The following is a 16,655-nucleotide window of genomic DNA, read 5'->3' on the forward strand; positions in this document are numbered from 1 at the left end:
GAGCCCACCTGCCTTTTTTTTCAAAAATAGTTTTAAAAAGTCTGTGGAGTTTTGTGATTCCAACTGATTAACTTCAGCTCACGTTTTCCTACTATTTAGGAAATATCCCCCAGATAGATCCTCACTGTACATGAGTAAGGCAGCAGCTGACTTACTGCACCTGGAGATCCACCTGCAGGTTCCATAGTCAAGCAGTACTGGGCGACTGCTGCCCCGCTGGAGGTGCTGTCTGTCTGTCGGATGAGATATCCTAGACCCTCTGGGTTGGAAGTTAAAGATGACATGGCTTTATTTTAGGAATGGGAACATTCTACCCAGTGTTTTGGTAATACTCAACATTCCTCAAACAGGTTATCCCACGGAAAAATCCAAGCATGAAAGGAGGCAGAAGGAATAGAAGCATCATATTAGACCTGAAATGTTCGCCCTGTTTCTCTCTCCACAGATGCCGCAAGACCTACTGAAATTCTCCAGCATTGTCTGTCGTTCTATATCAGATTTCCAGCATCCACAGCATTTTGCTGTTATGGTCCGAGATAGATTTATAGCCAGAAGTGTGCTGGTGTCTGAGAGGGGGTGGGAATTGGTGTAGTAGCTGTCACTGGACAGGGGTATGGGTAGGATGATTGATATTTGATTTGATTACAAAATACAGTGAAAAGTTCTGTTTAGTGTCACCCCCTCTCCGGCGCCATCTTAAAACAGAAAATAAATCAAAATACAGAATATAAAGCCAGAAAAATGAAACAATAAAGTTCATCTTCTCGTCTTATTTCAATAAAGTTAGGTGATCTTTAAACAGCTCTTGCTTCTACCTCATCCATGGGCCTGGTCCACTTCACATGTAGTCTCTTTCTAAACAAAAGTTGGGAGTGCGACCAGAGACAGAGCGGAGCTGGTCGAAACTCGTTGGCAGTGAACATGCAACACTTAGTTGCTGACCTCTCTTTGGGACTAGTTGATCAACTGTCGGGTTTTCTATTTTGGATCTCACATATCAATAGTTTTAGTTTTTAAAGACCTCTTGTTCCTTTGCCAACTGCTCCCATTTCTATGCTATTTCCTTCTTTGCCAAGTTCACTTTTCAACAGGTTGTACCACCTTTTGCATTTTTGATGCATTTCTGTGCTGTTGACCTTTGCATTATTCCATCTGTTAATTGGGAAGTGGTTTGCAGGTTATCTAAGCCATTAACCCTCTCTGTGAATGATGTATCTGTTATTCTCCACCCTGTAATATTTGTGAACTCTTCCTCTTAGAACATCTCCTGGCTTTATGTTCTAATCAGTCCCATCCATAGCTTTAATCTGTCTCTTCTTTTTACAGACACTAACTGTACAAAAATGAATCATAAAGTAGTGCAGCACTGATAAGGATGATCTGGACCAATGTTGACTCTTTGTTGGAGTTAATCAATTAATCCCACACTCCTGCTTTTCCTCCACAACTCTGCAAATGATTTCCCCTTAAATATTTATCCAATTCTCTTTTAAATTCTGCTATTGAATTTGTTTCTGCCACTCTTTAAAGTAATGCGTCTGGTCATCTTATGTATATATCTAATGCTTTATGGTTTCTGTTTTCGATTTCGACTGTTAAATTTAATTTATGCAGTATCAGCCAAATTAGCTGGGAGTGGTAGGTGTGAGGGAGGGTGTGGTCTGTCAAAAGATTTGGTGGATAAAATATATATCAATTATTACCTCTAGAATTGCTTGTTCATTTTAAACTATTATCCTTTTGTCCCCAAGTCAACTATTTACCTCCATGTGTCTCAGAACTTCAAAGAAAGAATGTGCATTTGTGGAGCATCTTTCAAAACCTCAGGATGCCCTCAGACCACTTTATGGCCAATTCATTTTGAAATATAGTTGCTGTTGTAATATAAGATAATGTAACAGCCATCTTGTGCACAGAATAACTATGGGATAAATGATTGGAAGTATGCTTTACTGATGTTAGTCATGGCATAAAGAACGGCCAGATTACCTAGAAGATATATAGACACCTAAAATTTTCCGAGGAGGTGACAAAGGTGATCGATGAGGGTAGACCAGTGGATGTTGACTACATGGATTTTAGTGAGGCTTTCAACAAGGTCCCTCATGTTAGGCTCATCCAGAAAATTAAGATGCATGGGATCCACAGTTACTTGGCTGCATGGATGCAGAATTGGTTTGCCCATAGAAGGCAGTGGATAGTGATGGAAAATTGTTTTTCAGGTTGGAGTGTTCCGCAGGGCTCCATATGGGGATCTGTGCTGTCTGTGATATATATAAATGACTTGGATGAAAATGTAGATGGGTTAGTTCGTAATATTACAGCTGAGACAAAGATCGGGGAGTTGTGGATAGCGTAGAAGGTTGTCAAAGGGTACAGCAGGATATAGATCAGTTGCAGATATCAGCGAAGAAATGGCAGATGGAGTTTAATCCATGTAAATGTGCAGTGCAACAATGTGGGAAATCAACTGTTAAGGCAAATGATACAGTTAATGGCAGGGCCCTGAACAGCACTGATGTACAGAGGGATCTTGGGGTTCAAGACCATAGCTCCCTGAAAGTGGCCACACAAGTAGATAGGGTGATGAAGAAGGTTTATGGCATGCTTGTCTTTATTGGTAAGGGAATTGAGTACAAGAGGCAAGATGTCATGTTGCAGCTTTATAAGACCTTGGTTAGGCTATTCATAGAGTACTACATTACAGGAAAAACGTGGAGACTTTGGAGAGGGTGCAGAAGAGGTTTACCAGGTTGCTGCCTGGATTAGAGGGTATGAGCTATAAGGAGAGACTATGAAAACTTGGGTTGTTTTCTCTGAAATGGCGGAGGCTGAGGGGAGACCTGATAGAAGTCTATAAAATTACGGGATGCATAGATAGAGTTGATGGTCAGAATCTTCTTCACAGAGTTGAAATGTCAAATACTAGTGGTCATGCAATTAAGGTGAGAGGGGAACGTTCAAAGGATATGTGAGAGGCAAGTTTTTTTACACAGAGTGGTAGGAGTGTGGAATATTCTGCCAGGGGTGGTGGTTGGGGCAGATACAATAGGGGTGTTTAAGGTGATTTTAGATAAGCACGTGAATATGCAAGGAGTGGAGGGATATGGATGAAGGGCAGGCCGAGGGGATTAGTTTAATTTAGCGTCATGTTTGGCACAACATCATGAACTGAAGGGCCCATTCCTGTGCTGTACAGTCCTATATGCTAAAAGACATAGAAATTTAGAATATGGATTAAGTGTGCACACAATATGGACAAAAAGAATGACATGTTCGAAGGAATGCGTCAAAAGAAATGAGAGTGAAGATCGAAGAGGAAGGTGTCACAATGGAACCAGTCAGCAAGTGTCGGATTAGGTGAATAACAACAGATATGATGCAGAAGGTAGATGAAAGATAGACATAGCCAGGAGTAAGTTTGCGAAAATGAAGGACGTGTTAACAAGAAAATTCAAGTTTGTAACAAGGAAAAGCCCTCATAAGATGCTGCATTCTATTCACTTTCCCAGAAACCATGGAAACCTGAATAGTGAGTCTTAATCTGTAGAAGAAAACAGAGGCCTTTGAAATGTGGATGCTAAGATGTATGCTAAGATGAATCCATGTTCAGACCATGAAGAGATGTCTGAAATTGCAGAAGTGAAAAGAACTCTGAAAAAAGCAACATCCAGAAATGAAAATGTCAGTATTTTGGTCATGTGTTCAGAGCTGAAACATTACAGAGATCTCTCCTACAGAGCAAACTGGGGGCCAGGAGGGAGAGGGGTCCACCAAGGAGTAGTTGGATGATGGATAACACAGTGTGAGTGCAGATGAGCTGCAGTGGATGTGTGATGAGAACACAAGGAAGACCAGTTTGACAGCAGATCTCCTGGCAGGAAGAGCTATTGACAGCAGCAGAGTACAGGGCACAATTTTCCTGCTATTCCAAGAATGTACTGAAATCTTTTGTATCTGCTTATGAGTGCAAACAGGATCTGAGTTAATATCTCATCTCAAAGTAGTACTTCCAACATTGCAGCATTGAATTATTAATTCAACATCCAGAGTGTGACTTGGACACAAAACCTAGTTAATCGGAGGTGACAGTCCTATTACAGAGCCAAGAACATGGTGATCTACAAAATTCTTCTCTCCTCATTTTTCTTCTGTCCACCGAACACATATTCAGTCCACAAGTTCGTATGGAGCTATATCTCTTTGAATGTTGTCTTGACTCCAAATTAATTGGGTTAAAATGAAGTACCGCAGATATTGGAGACCTGAAATAAAATGCTAGAAAAGCTCAACCAGCAGGTCTGGTAACAGAAGAAATTGATTTAATAATATTGATTGGCTTATTTGAGGAGTTAAATAGCCTTATTCCATTCCATAACTTGTGAACATATCTATTCACATGATGTTTTGCTATATGATCCTTTGGTTATACAGTATTGCAACTGGTTGTGATCTTTCATGTCCAGAATTTCATTGCATGCTAGCACATTATGTTCCATGAGATAAAAATTCTCTCACAGTGATTTTCAAGAAACATAGTACATGTTCAGCTTCTTCACAGGCAACTTCGCTCAATGACATTGAGGTAGACTTGTTTCTTTACAAACCTTTTATAACCTCCATTTATCCATTGCGAGCTGCTAAACTAAGTATTCTGGATCTGGAGATTTTGGAGTGGTGAAGCTGCACTCTGCTGGTGACAAACATATTAATATGTTAGAATATCATTTCACAGTCTGCTATATTACTGAGGTATAATTTCAAGTCGCTTGTTTTACTGGGTAGGAAATTATAGTGACTCGCTCTATATTACAGAACAATCGTAGAATAGGACGGTTAGGAAACACTGTTAGGAAGAAGTGGGTTAACATTTGACAATCTTGTCTTACATCTCTCTGCCCATGATTTATCTAAAGACAGTAACCCACAGCTCCCCCCGCCCACCTTTTAAGTAAAGGAGAAGAGATTGTTTTGAGTGTTTTTCTGCTATTAGCGCAATCAAAAAAATCCAGAAATTGATAAAGCTTTAAATAGAAATCATTTTTGGCAATTCAGTGAATTGCACTTAGTGGAACATGAGTCTGTAGAGGTCATTAATTATGTAAAGTTATTTTAATTCACCTTGTCTTTTCCATAAATATGTGCAAATGTGAAATATAGAAAAAAAAAGTACAAGAAACTATCACAACAGTGTCAATATATTTTCCTGAGGTGTTTTGCAATGATTCACAGTTGAATGATTTCCTCAACATTCTATCATTCTGGTTCACATCCCAGGTGGCAGGCAGTAAGTGAAGGAGAGTTAATTTGTTCTAAATTAACTGAAACACAAAGTTTGACAAGAGTGGACTATTTTTCAGACAGGTGATAACATATCCAATGGCAGAATGAAATTCTCTAACTTTTGATTCAGGACTAATTGCATAGTGAGACTGTTTTGTTGAATTGGCACGGGTTTTTCTTTTTAAACACAATTTGTGAGCTTCTATGGTGAAAGATGCTTTCTAATCCTCACTCCTTGTGATATCATCCTTCATGGATATTGTCCTGGTCCACATATTGTTCTGTTGAGCAGCCTGCTGAAAATTTCTGTGCTTTCTTTTTTATTATTAGATGGGATGTAGATGTTGCTGGCAAGGCAAACATTTGTTGCCCATGCTTAACTGCCTTTGAATTGAATAACTCACTAAACAATTCCAAAAGGCCATTAAGAATTAATCCCATTGCTGTAAGTTTTGAGTCAGAGATGGGGACTTACAGTTCAGCTTTCTCTGCACATTATGGGCTCTGCTTCTGATCTCCAAACAGTGTCCAGTTGTGAAATGTAAAGTGAGACACTATGGTGATGACTTTGGCAGCATTTCTGCTATATGACATTATTGCATGGTGTTCCCAACTGTGGGGGCCACTGACCATCCTGAACAAAGGAAGCAATCTCAATGTCGGGAGAACAGGATATTCCTCCAACTTTTTTCTTACACTGTATGGTTTAAGGCTGGTAAAATATAAAGCAGTATAAAATCTCCTCAAGTCTACCTCTCCAGTAAACTGCCTCAATTACAAGTTCAAGAAAATGGTGCCTGTGTGGTGCTCACTTCCCCTATTTCTAAGAAAGTGCAAACATGTACTAAAATATGGGATGTTTCACAGGGAAATGCCACTGCAGCAAAAAAAAAGTGCATTGACATGACCCAAAGTCATGTTAGAAAGGATCATCAGAGAGGGTAGCAACCTTTATACCATCAGTTTATGCTGCATTCAAAACAGATAGTCAAGTGTGCCAATCCATTAGACTGCCCAGTCTAAGCACAGTTGACCATCAATACTATAATGTAAATGGAGGCTGATCCAGGTCAGTATAAATTAAGTTGATCTGAATTCCTTACAATTTGTTGTTTCTGAGAAATTGTATTTTCTCCAGTGTTACAGTAATGCATCAAGGAATGTCTGTAGGTGAGCCAGGACAGTGACAGAGTCCACAGCTTGTTAATGCAAGCAGATACGGATCCAGCAACTTGCGCTGTTTGCACTGATGATAACAAGGGGATTTAATGACTACTGAACCTGTTGCATTGCCAAATTATCCACTTATATACAGTGGGATGGACAAATTGAAACTGGAGTTCCTCCAGTGTCAAGCCTCCTACTGCGTCAGTAAGTCTTCATATGGTGATTTGGCAGTACCGCAGATCCACTAGGTTTTGGAAGCGTTCATACGAGAGTCCTGTGGGACGGCTTGCTTCAGACAGTTTGTGTACAGTACCTTGGCTGAATCTAGAGTGAAAGTCAGATTTATTCCACAGACAGGCCTGCGGAGGAATAATGAGCTTTCCTTTGATTATTAACCTGCTTCATTCAACTTGGGGGTTACAGAAGCTGTGAGAGAGAGAGCTGATGGGGAGCATCTGATCCATCTGAAGGCTTGAACTTCACCAAGTCACAGTCCAACCCCTTTGTGTGTTGAGCTGACGTAGAATCAAATGTTTCTTCGCTGCTTTAATCAACACACTTGGAGGTAACCCTTAAAGCTGCTCTTTTGTCATCACCACGCAAACAATATCCCTTTGCTGTTGGACAAACCTATACAGTAGTGACAGGGAAATGTGTCAGTGGGATAGATGTTGTGGAACAAACTGATTGATACAATAGATAACAGATTTAATTCCTGGTCCATGCTGACTTGAATCAAATGATGATGCAGTTGGGCCCATTTCCTTCAATCACCATCCAACCTAATTTGCAGATGTTGACACAGCTTCTGCCTCACACACTGGCTCTAACAATGGATTTTAGAGTCTTTTCATCTTGCATGCAGGAAGATTCTTACGTGTTCTCTGTTCTAAATCTCTTTATTTCATCCAATATCGTGGTCCTTCACGCTCGAACCCTCCACCATAACTGGAATCGTCAGCTTTCCATCCATTTGCATTGGTGATTTGAAACACCTCGATTAGGTGGCACTGTAAGCTTCTCCCTGCTGGTGAAATCTTCACACTTGGCTACAGGATGTGCCTGTGTCAAGATGCATTAGTTCACAGCTGGCCTCACTGTGTTGAAAATAGCACCTGGCTCTCCCTTCAGCTCTTTACCCCTCTCCAAATCGACAGAACTGGGAAACTTTACAGCACTGCAGCCCTGCTTTTCAGCTCTCGCAGCGGCTATGATGGGCTGCCCATCTGAAGGTGATTTGGATTGCTAATTTTTGGACACACACACACACCGGCAGACAACCCATTATAACAAAGGAACATAATGAATAGAAGAAGGCCATTGGCCCCTTGAGCCTGCTGTGCTGTTACACTAAATCGCTGCTGGTCATCTATCTCAACGGCCATTTGTCCATCCTTCTCCCTTGCAATCCTTCATATCTAGAAAGCTACCAATCATTGATTTGAACATGTTCACTGATGGAACCTCTGGCAGCAAAGAACTGCAAAAATTCACCACCCTCTGAATGAGTCACCATCGTCCTCCTCTCAGTCCTAACTCCGTTATTGTGAGGGGGTCTCCAGAACTCCGGGCCAGGTATTGCGTCTCCCTTGTCCAGCTCTCTGACAGTTTTATCTCAGTGTTAATATTTCAGTGAGGTCACCTACTATTGCTGTGAACTCTCAAGTGCTGCAAGTAAGTCCTGGTCGTCAGATCTCCAAGTGCAATTTCTCAGAAGAAACGGGGAGCACGATCAATGTATTCAGTCCCCCTAGCTCAGCAAAGCTGTTAGCCGAAGGCCTCTGGGATCTCATCGTCACTCTGGAAGTGCTTGGGAACCTGAATCCTGGGCCAATAAGTCAGCAGATCTTCAACAGCAATTGCACTTGTTTTCTTAACGGTTGTAGGAGCGATGTTGAATCTGGCTGCTGATTTATTTATTTCGCACTCTCTCTCTCTCTCTCTCCCAGCCCCCAACCCCCTCCGAAGTTCAGTTTCTGAGGGCTTGAAGCAAAAGCTACCACAGCCCCTCGGCTGGGAATGCTCAAGTTCCCACATTTGTTTGTCTGTAACTCCGAAACCCAGAAGGCAGGAACAGTGTCCAAGTTCAATCCGGGCCGCGTTACCGCCTCCCACTGCGGGCAGCTCGTACCCAGAAGGGGCCCCCCAGGCCACAGTACTGGCTGCCAATCCATTCTGCTCTGACCGCCAAAGATGTGCTTACTGATGGGGCTTCAAGCTCCCGTTTTAAAGGCGACTCGCTGCCCGGGAGAGGGCGCGACCTTTCAATTCGCCCCCCTCCAGCCTCCCTCCCCCCCGCCTCCAAAAACACACAATCCGGATGAATAACAAAACAAAAATCTCTCTCTCTCTCACACACACACACATATATATATATTAAAACGCAGTCGGCAATCGTTTTGAAAACAAACAAAAAAAAAAGACAGTGCTAAAATCAAAGCCAGGGAGGGAGAGGAGTGATGATCTGAGGGAGACTCACACCTTATTGCAGGGGGCAAGGCAGGTGGGTATTATTTACTACAGCTCTGTTGGTTTGACCAGATCCAGTATCAGAGAAAACTGTGAACACATTCGTATACAAGTCACGGGGCGTCTGGTATTATTGTATCCGCGCTGGATACAATGTATCTAAATGTATCCATATTATGAGGTTGTACCTACAGCCCTGCAAATGTATCAATTTTATGTATGTGTATTGTGTCAGCTGGTGTATCGAAGTATACATATGGTTGTATGAACAGTATTTGTGTGTGTGTGTATGTATTGATATTGGTGACCGTATACTGTAAGGGTGTAGCTATCACTATTTCAATTCCCCCCCCCCCACCTTCCGTTCTTTGTGGGTCGAGGGAATTGATTCGAAAGTTGAAAACGGTGCACGCAAAACTGCCGTGGAATCGTGCAGGGAGTGGGGGTCGCCCCACAAGCGAGCCCCGGGTTCAAAGAGGATGATGGCGTGGTGTGGTGTGTGTATGAGGTTGGGGCACTTCCGACAACTCATTTGACATCAGGAAGAATTTGCAAGTGTCACCCCGAGTGACCCGGGCCCCTTGTAGGCAAACTTATCTGGGGAGGGTGTGTGTGAGGCGAGCTGTGCAATGCAATGCAAGGGGAGGTCTGACAACCAGGATTGTAAGAGGGTGAGGTAGGGGTCTGTTTGTTTACATCTCCCACCTCCCCCCCCCCATTTCTGTTGCACCAAGTTGAATCTCAGTCTGTTGCTGTTTACCATCCGACCGGCGTATCCCACCCTCCCCAGCCCTCACTTTTCCCTCGCGGATCACATGATGTTTTATAAAGAGATACAAGCCCACCACCAGCTCCCCCTCCCCTCTCTTTTATTTTTTTTAAAAAGAAAATAACAAAACCTCACTGGAACAATGGAGGGTAGATGTGTGGAGATGCCAAGGAGATGTGTGCAGGGGTGGGGGGTGGGAGGGGGAATAGCCGCGTTCAGGGTGCAGAATGCAGAGAATTGGGAGGACAGGACACGGTATAAAAAGAGGGAATGTGCACGAGGGAGAGCAATACTGGAAGTGCGAGGGATAGCGAACAACAGGACCTGTTCACTGTTTGGCATTGCAAAGCCAGCAATGTGCACATTACTCAAACAGTGAGAGTTCTGTTCTCAAGGCAAGGGCGAGTTTAACATTAAAACTGCAATTTATTTTAAGGGACAATTTTTTTTTGCAAGTTTTATTTTTGAAAGTTTTAGCCGGTTGTCATTTACCTGGGGTGTTTTTGTTTTGCTTTTTGTTTCCCCCCACGCCCCCCCCCCCCCCCCCACACTTCCCCCGAGGGTGGTCGCCATGCCGTCCCTCACACTGCTACTTGTGCTCAGTACCTTAGTGGAGCTCTGGCCACTCTGCCCGGTCCGGGCCAGCCCGCACTGGCGCTACAAGCGAGCGCTGGTGTCCCGCGCGGAGAGGCGGCGGAGCGGCCCAGGGGAGGAGCGCTGCTGGACGGCGGAGCGAGGAGGCAGGAGCCGCCGGCGGCGGCGGCAACAGCAGGAGCAGGAGGTGGTGCTCGCGGGAGACGGGCAGCGGGGAGCTCCGTGGAGCCCGTCCCCACCCTGGGCTCCGGATCACGGGCTGTCCCGGGGAGGAGGCGGCGCCGGGGATAGCAGCTCGACCCCGGGAGGCTGCAGCCGCGCTGCCCGGCGCTCCGAAGCGGCAGGATGTGAACCCCTGGCCGGCACCGTCCTCTACCTCTCCGGGGGCAAGGAGCGCCTGAAGCCGCGGCGAGAGGTCAGCATCCCCCGGGGACCTTTCACCGCCGACATGTGGCTGAAGCCGGAGGGAGGTCAGAACAACCCGGCAGTAGTGGCAGGTAAGGACAAGGGGGTAAACTTCCAACACAGCGCGGAACTAACCACCGACCCACACACACAGACAGACAGAGCACCTTTATTTACTATTCCACAGGACTGCGGGAGGCGCCTACTGCGCCAGCAACTGTTCCTGCATCGCTTGTCCCTCATGACCAAACTCTCAAGCGCAGGACCACAAACATCACCTGTATCCAAACATAGGGACCTGTACCCTCTCGGTCACCTGTGACCAATCACACGGACCTGTACCCTCTCGGTCACCTGTGACCAAACAGACGGACCTGTACCCTCTCGGTCACCTGTGACCAATCACACGGACCTGTACCCTCTCGGTCACCTGTAACCAATCACACGGACCTGTACCCCCTCGGTCACCTGTGACCAATCACACGGACCTGTACCCTCTCGGTCACCTGTGACCAATCACACGGACCTGTACCCTCTCGGTCACCTGTGACCAAACAGACGGACCTGTACCCTCTCGGTCACCTGTGACCAATCACACGGACCTGTACCCTCTCGGTCACCTGTAACCAATCACACGGACCTGTACCCCCTCGGTCACCTGTGACCAATCACACGGACCTGTACCCTCTCGGTCACCTGTGACCAATCACACGGACCTGTACCCTCTCGGTCACCTGTGACCAATCACACGGACCTGTACCCTCTCGGTCACCTGTAACCAATCACACGGACCTGTACCCCCTCGGTCACCTGTGACCAATCACACGGACCTGTACCCTCTCGGTCACCTGTGACCAATCACACGGACCTGTACCCTCTCGGTCACCTGTGACCAATCACACGGACCTGTACCCTCTCGGTCACCTGTAACCAAACAGACGGACCTGTACCCTCTCGGTCACCTGTGACCAAACAGACGGACCTGTACCCTCTCGGTCACCTGTGACCAAACAGACGGACCTGTACCCTCTCGGTCACCTGTGACCCGAACAGACGGACCTGTACCCTCTCGGTCACCTGTGACCCGAACAGACGGACCTGTACCCTCTCGGTCACCTGTGACCCGAACAGACGGACCTGTACCCTCTCGGTCACCTGTGACCCGAACAGACGGACCTGTACCCTCTCGGTCACCTGTGACCCGAACAGACGGACCTGTACCCTCTCGGTCACCTGTGACCCGAACAGACGGACCTGTACCCTCTCGGTCACCTGTGACCCGAACAGATGGACCTGTACCCTCTCGGTCACCTGTGACCCGAACAGATGGACCTGTACCCTCTCGGTCACCTGTGACCCGAACAGACGGACCTGTACCCTCTCGGTCACCTGCACCCGAACAGACGGACCTGTACCCAAACAGACGGACCTGTACCCTCTCGGTCACCTGTACCCGAACAGACGGACCTGTACCCTCTCGGGTACTTTATACCAAATATGCAGCATTACTTGTTTGTTCTGTGTCATTTGTATTAACATCCAGGCATACCTTGAGCTCTTGTCCCATCTCTTGCACACTGCTTGTTCCATCCCTCTCATAAACCTGTGCCATCCCATTACTTGTTCCACACCTGTACCATGTGGCACAAGGATGAAAAATACTCCTACATTTGTACCATTTTAAACCCTCATATCAAATATTAGCAGCTGTACCTTTCCCAGTCATCTGTACCAAATATTGACCCATGCCTTCCCACCTTCAGCAAATCATCAATTTCCACACCTTACAGTAAATATAGAGCCAACCTTGTAGCATCCCCTTAAAATGTATACATTTAGAAATGTAACATTGCAAATAGTTATCCCATGAACACATCAAGCCATGTACCAGCTGTACTCTGTGTCCCAAGTATATACACTGATGCAGCTTTCTACACGTCTGTCCATGTTTTGTCAAATTCTGTAAGGACTATGGGCAGCTCTCTCTATTTGAGAGAGGTAAGTAGTTACAGAATGATCAGCTGCATTCCACACTGTATTGCTGACCAGGAACCTGGTCCCCTCTCGCTGTTTGCATTTGGTCTGTGGGAAAGGTTACACGATCCTTAATCTGAATGGCCTTGTCATGGATACTCCCAATGTGGTCGCCAAGTCCCAGGATAGCTCTCGACCCAGATTTTCTCCCTCCGTGGCAGGGGCCTATGAATTGGGAGTGGGCCATTCAGCCTGTTCTGCCATTCACTGACATCATTGCAAAACTGTATAGCCTCAAATCTGCATTTCTACCTAACTGCCAAAAACATTTCACCCCCTTGCCATATACCCTGTTCAGATTCCTCAGGATCTTGTATATTCGAGTTAAATTGTCTCTTGTTCTTCTAAATCCCTGTGGATTTAAGCCTATCCTGTCTGATGTTTCGACTTTCCCTACAACTGTCTCACTCCAGACATCAGTATAATAAGCATTCTCTGAACTGCCTCCTGCCTTTAATAAGGTAACCAGTAGTGTGCACAATGTTCCGGATGTGGCCTCATCAGTGTCTTGTGTAACTAAAATATAATCTCACTATTTTTATATTCAGTTTCCTTTGTGATGAATTCAATTTTATTCGCTTTCCTAATTCTTTGTTCGACCCGCACACTAACCTTCTTTGATTTGTGGAAAAGTGCATATAGTTCCTTCTGCATCTCAGTTCTACAATCTCTCACTATTTAGATAAAATATCTCTTATTAGCTTTTCCTGCTAAAACAATCTCTCATCTTCCCACATTATACTTCATTCTTCACATTTTTGCCCACTCACTTGACATAGATGTTTTGTTGTCTTTTTTTTTGTCCTTTTCACAACTTACTTTGCTACTTTTCAGTACACTTTAGCTACAGTACCTTCTGTCCCTTCACCTAAGTAATTTATGTAAGTTGTAGACGGTTGATGCATCGGCACTCTTGTTATGGCTTGACATCCTGAAAAAGGCCTATTTGAACCTACTCTCTGCTACCTGCTAGCCAGCCATTCTTCTATCGATGCCAAAATAGTACCCTGACCCCATGAGCTTTTAATTTCTGTAATAACCTTTGTGGCACCTGATCAAATATCTTCCGCAAATCTATATGGGAAAAAAAAATCCACCTGTTCTGTTTTATCCACAGCACATGCTACCTCTTCAAAGATCTCCATTAGGTTGATTAAACATGATTTCCCTTTTGCAAAGCCATGTTGACTCTGCCGGATTACCATGAACTTATCCGATTCCCCTGCCAGAACATCTTTAATAATAACTTCTAATATTTTCCCTGAGATAGATATTAAACAAACAGGTCTGTACTTTCCCGCGTTCTGTCTCCCTTCCCTTAAAGGGGTTACATTCACTCTTTCCTAATCTAATGGGATGTCTCTGAATCCAGGGAGTTTTTGAAAATTAAAACTATCTCGCCAGTGACTTAAAACCTGGGAATGAAATCCTTCAGGACCTGGGCACTTATCAACCTGTGGCTCAAACAATTTGCTTATGCCAGTTCCCCAGTAATTGTACTTTTCTTCAAAAATTAGGAGACAACAGATGAATTCAACAGGTATTTTACATCAGCCTTCACTACAGACGCTGGAAGCAGCGTCAAATCAGGACATGAAAGGGAGAAAGGAACTGGATTTATTAATTGTCCAGTCTCTCTTTCTTTAAGACCAATGCTCACTTTGTTACATTTTTTTCACTTTAACTATTGATCAAAACTCTTCCTATCTGTTTTCATATTTCTTGCTGGATTTCTTTCATATTTAATTTTTCCCTCCTTAATTATCTTTTGGTTGTTCTTCAGTCTTTTTTTTTCTTTTTATATTCTGCCACCCGCCTTTACACAACTATATGATTTTTTTTTGTTTATTCACTCATGGGATATGGGTGTTGCTGGCTGGCCCAGCATTTATTGCCCATGTCCAGTTGCCCTTGAGAAGCTGGTGGCGAGCTGCCTCTTTGAACCGCTGCAGTCTGTATTGTAAATTGACCCACAATGCCATTAAGGAGGGAATTCTAGAATTTTGACCCAGGACCTCCATTAGTTTGAACCTATCCTTAACAAATTTCTAAACAATCACAGATAGTAGATGTTTGTTGAAATGAATCTGTACTCTGAATTCTGACAAATTCCTCCCCCCACAAATATCTGTAACTGCATCACCATTAATCTATTCTGTTACTTAATTTGCTAATTCACTTTAGCCGCCTCTGCTTTAATTTCCTTAATTAAATTTCAAATACTGTTCTCCTTACCCTCATTCCCGAATGTAAATTCTATCGTACTGCGGTCACTCCTGCAAAGGGCACCTTCACTGTCAGATTATTAATCAATCCTGTGTCTCTGTACAATACCAGGTTGAGGACAGCGCACTCTCTGATCAGCTCTAGAACATGCTACTGTACGAAACTATCTGAGAACATTCGTAGAATCCTTGTCTGTATTACTTTGCCCTTCTGATCCTTCTAGGCTATGTGTAGATTAAATAAGACCATAAAACATTGGAGTAGAAATTAGGCCATTCAGCCCATCGAGTCTGCTCCACCATTCAATCATGGTTGATAAGTTTCTCAAACCCATTCTCCCGTTTTCTTCCTGTAACCCTTGATCCTCTTGATACTCAAGAACCTGTCTATCTCCATCTTAAATATACTCAGTGACCTGGCCTCCACAACTTTCTGTGGCAATGAATTCCATAGATTCACCACTCTCTGGCTGAAGAAGTTTCTCCTTACCTCTGTTCTAAAAAGTCTTCCCATTACTTTTTGGCTGTGCCCGCGGGTCCTAGTTTTTCCTACCAATGAAAACATCTTCCCAACAGCCTCCCAACATCTCTGTCCAGGCCATTCAGTATTCTGTATGTTTCAACTATATCCCCCCACATCCTTCTAAAACATTGTGTATACACCTGGTGTCCTCAAACATTTCTCATATGTTAGGCTTTTCATTCCTGGGTCCATCTTGTGAACCTGGTCTGAACACACTCCAGGGCCAATACATCCTTCCTGAGATATGGGGCCTAAAAGTATGCACAATACTCCAGATGTGGACTGACCAGAGCTTTGGAGCCTCAGAAGTACATCCTTGCTTTTATATTCAATTCTTCTCAAAATAAATGCCATCATTGCATTTGCCTTCCTAACTACTGACTCAACCTGCAAGTTTACCTTGAGAGAATCCTGGACTAGAACTCCTGAGTCTCTTTGCACTTCAGACTTCTTAATTTTCTCCCTATTTAGAAAACAGTCCATGCCTCTATTCTTCCTACCAAAGTGCATGACCTCACACTTTCCCACATTGTACTCCATCTGCCACTTCTTTGCCCACTCATCTAACCTGTCCAAATCCTTCTGCAGCCTCCCTACATCCTCCATGCTACCTGTTCCTCTACCTATCTTTGTATTGTCTGCAAATTTAGCTAGAATGCTCTCCGTTCCTTCATCTAGATTGTTAATATATAAAGTGAAAAGTTGTGTTTCCAACCCTGAGCCTTGCAGGACGTCATTTGTCACTGGCTACCATCTGAGAAGGACCCTTTTATCCCCACTCTCTGCTTTCCACCAGACAGCCAATCTTCTATCCATGCTAGCGCCTTGCCTCTGACACCATGGGCTCTTATCTTGCTCAGTAGCCTCCTGTGTGGCACTTTGTCAAGAGCCTTCTTTAAGTCCATCTTCTCCTTGGTCTAACCTGCTCAATACTTCCTCAAATAATTTTAGTGGATGTGTCAGGCATGATGTCTCCTTGATGAAACCATACTGACTTTGCCCTATTTTACCATACATTTCCAGTATTCAGAAATCTCACTCTTCACAATGGATTCCAGAATCTTAACCGCGATCGAGGTTAGGCTAATCGGTCTGTAATTTTCCATCTCCTTTTATAAACAGGCGTGTCAATTTAGCGAGTCTTCCAGTCCTCTGGGACCCTCCCTGATTCTCGTGATTCCTGAAG

At 44.3% G+C, this 16,655-nt stretch overlaps 1 protein-coding gene across 1 annotated transcript in view; it reads left to right on the forward strand.

The window, feature by feature from the left end:
- The first annotated feature begins 10,247 nt into the window (after positions 1-10,247).
- LOC140479625 (pappalysin-2-like) overlaps positions 10,248-16,655 on the forward strand; it is a 409,230-nt gene continuing 402,822 nt past the window's right edge. Inside the window, exon 1 of the mRNA XM_072573508.1 lies at positions 10,248-10,779. Within this exon, the coding sequence (XP_072429609.1) occupies positions 10,260-10,779 (520 nt within the window). The 5' untranslated portion in view covers positions 10,248-10,259. The remainder of the gene's footprint in view (positions 10,780-16,655) is intronic.

This window comes from Chiloscyllium punctatum, chromosome 7 (assembly GCF_047496795.1).
Source record: "Chiloscyllium punctatum isolate Juve2018m chromosome 7, sChiPun1.3, whole genome shotgun sequence".
NCBI classification, from domain to species: Eukaryota; Metazoa; Chordata; class Chondrichthyes; order Orectolobiformes; family Hemiscylliidae; genus Chiloscyllium; species Chiloscyllium punctatum.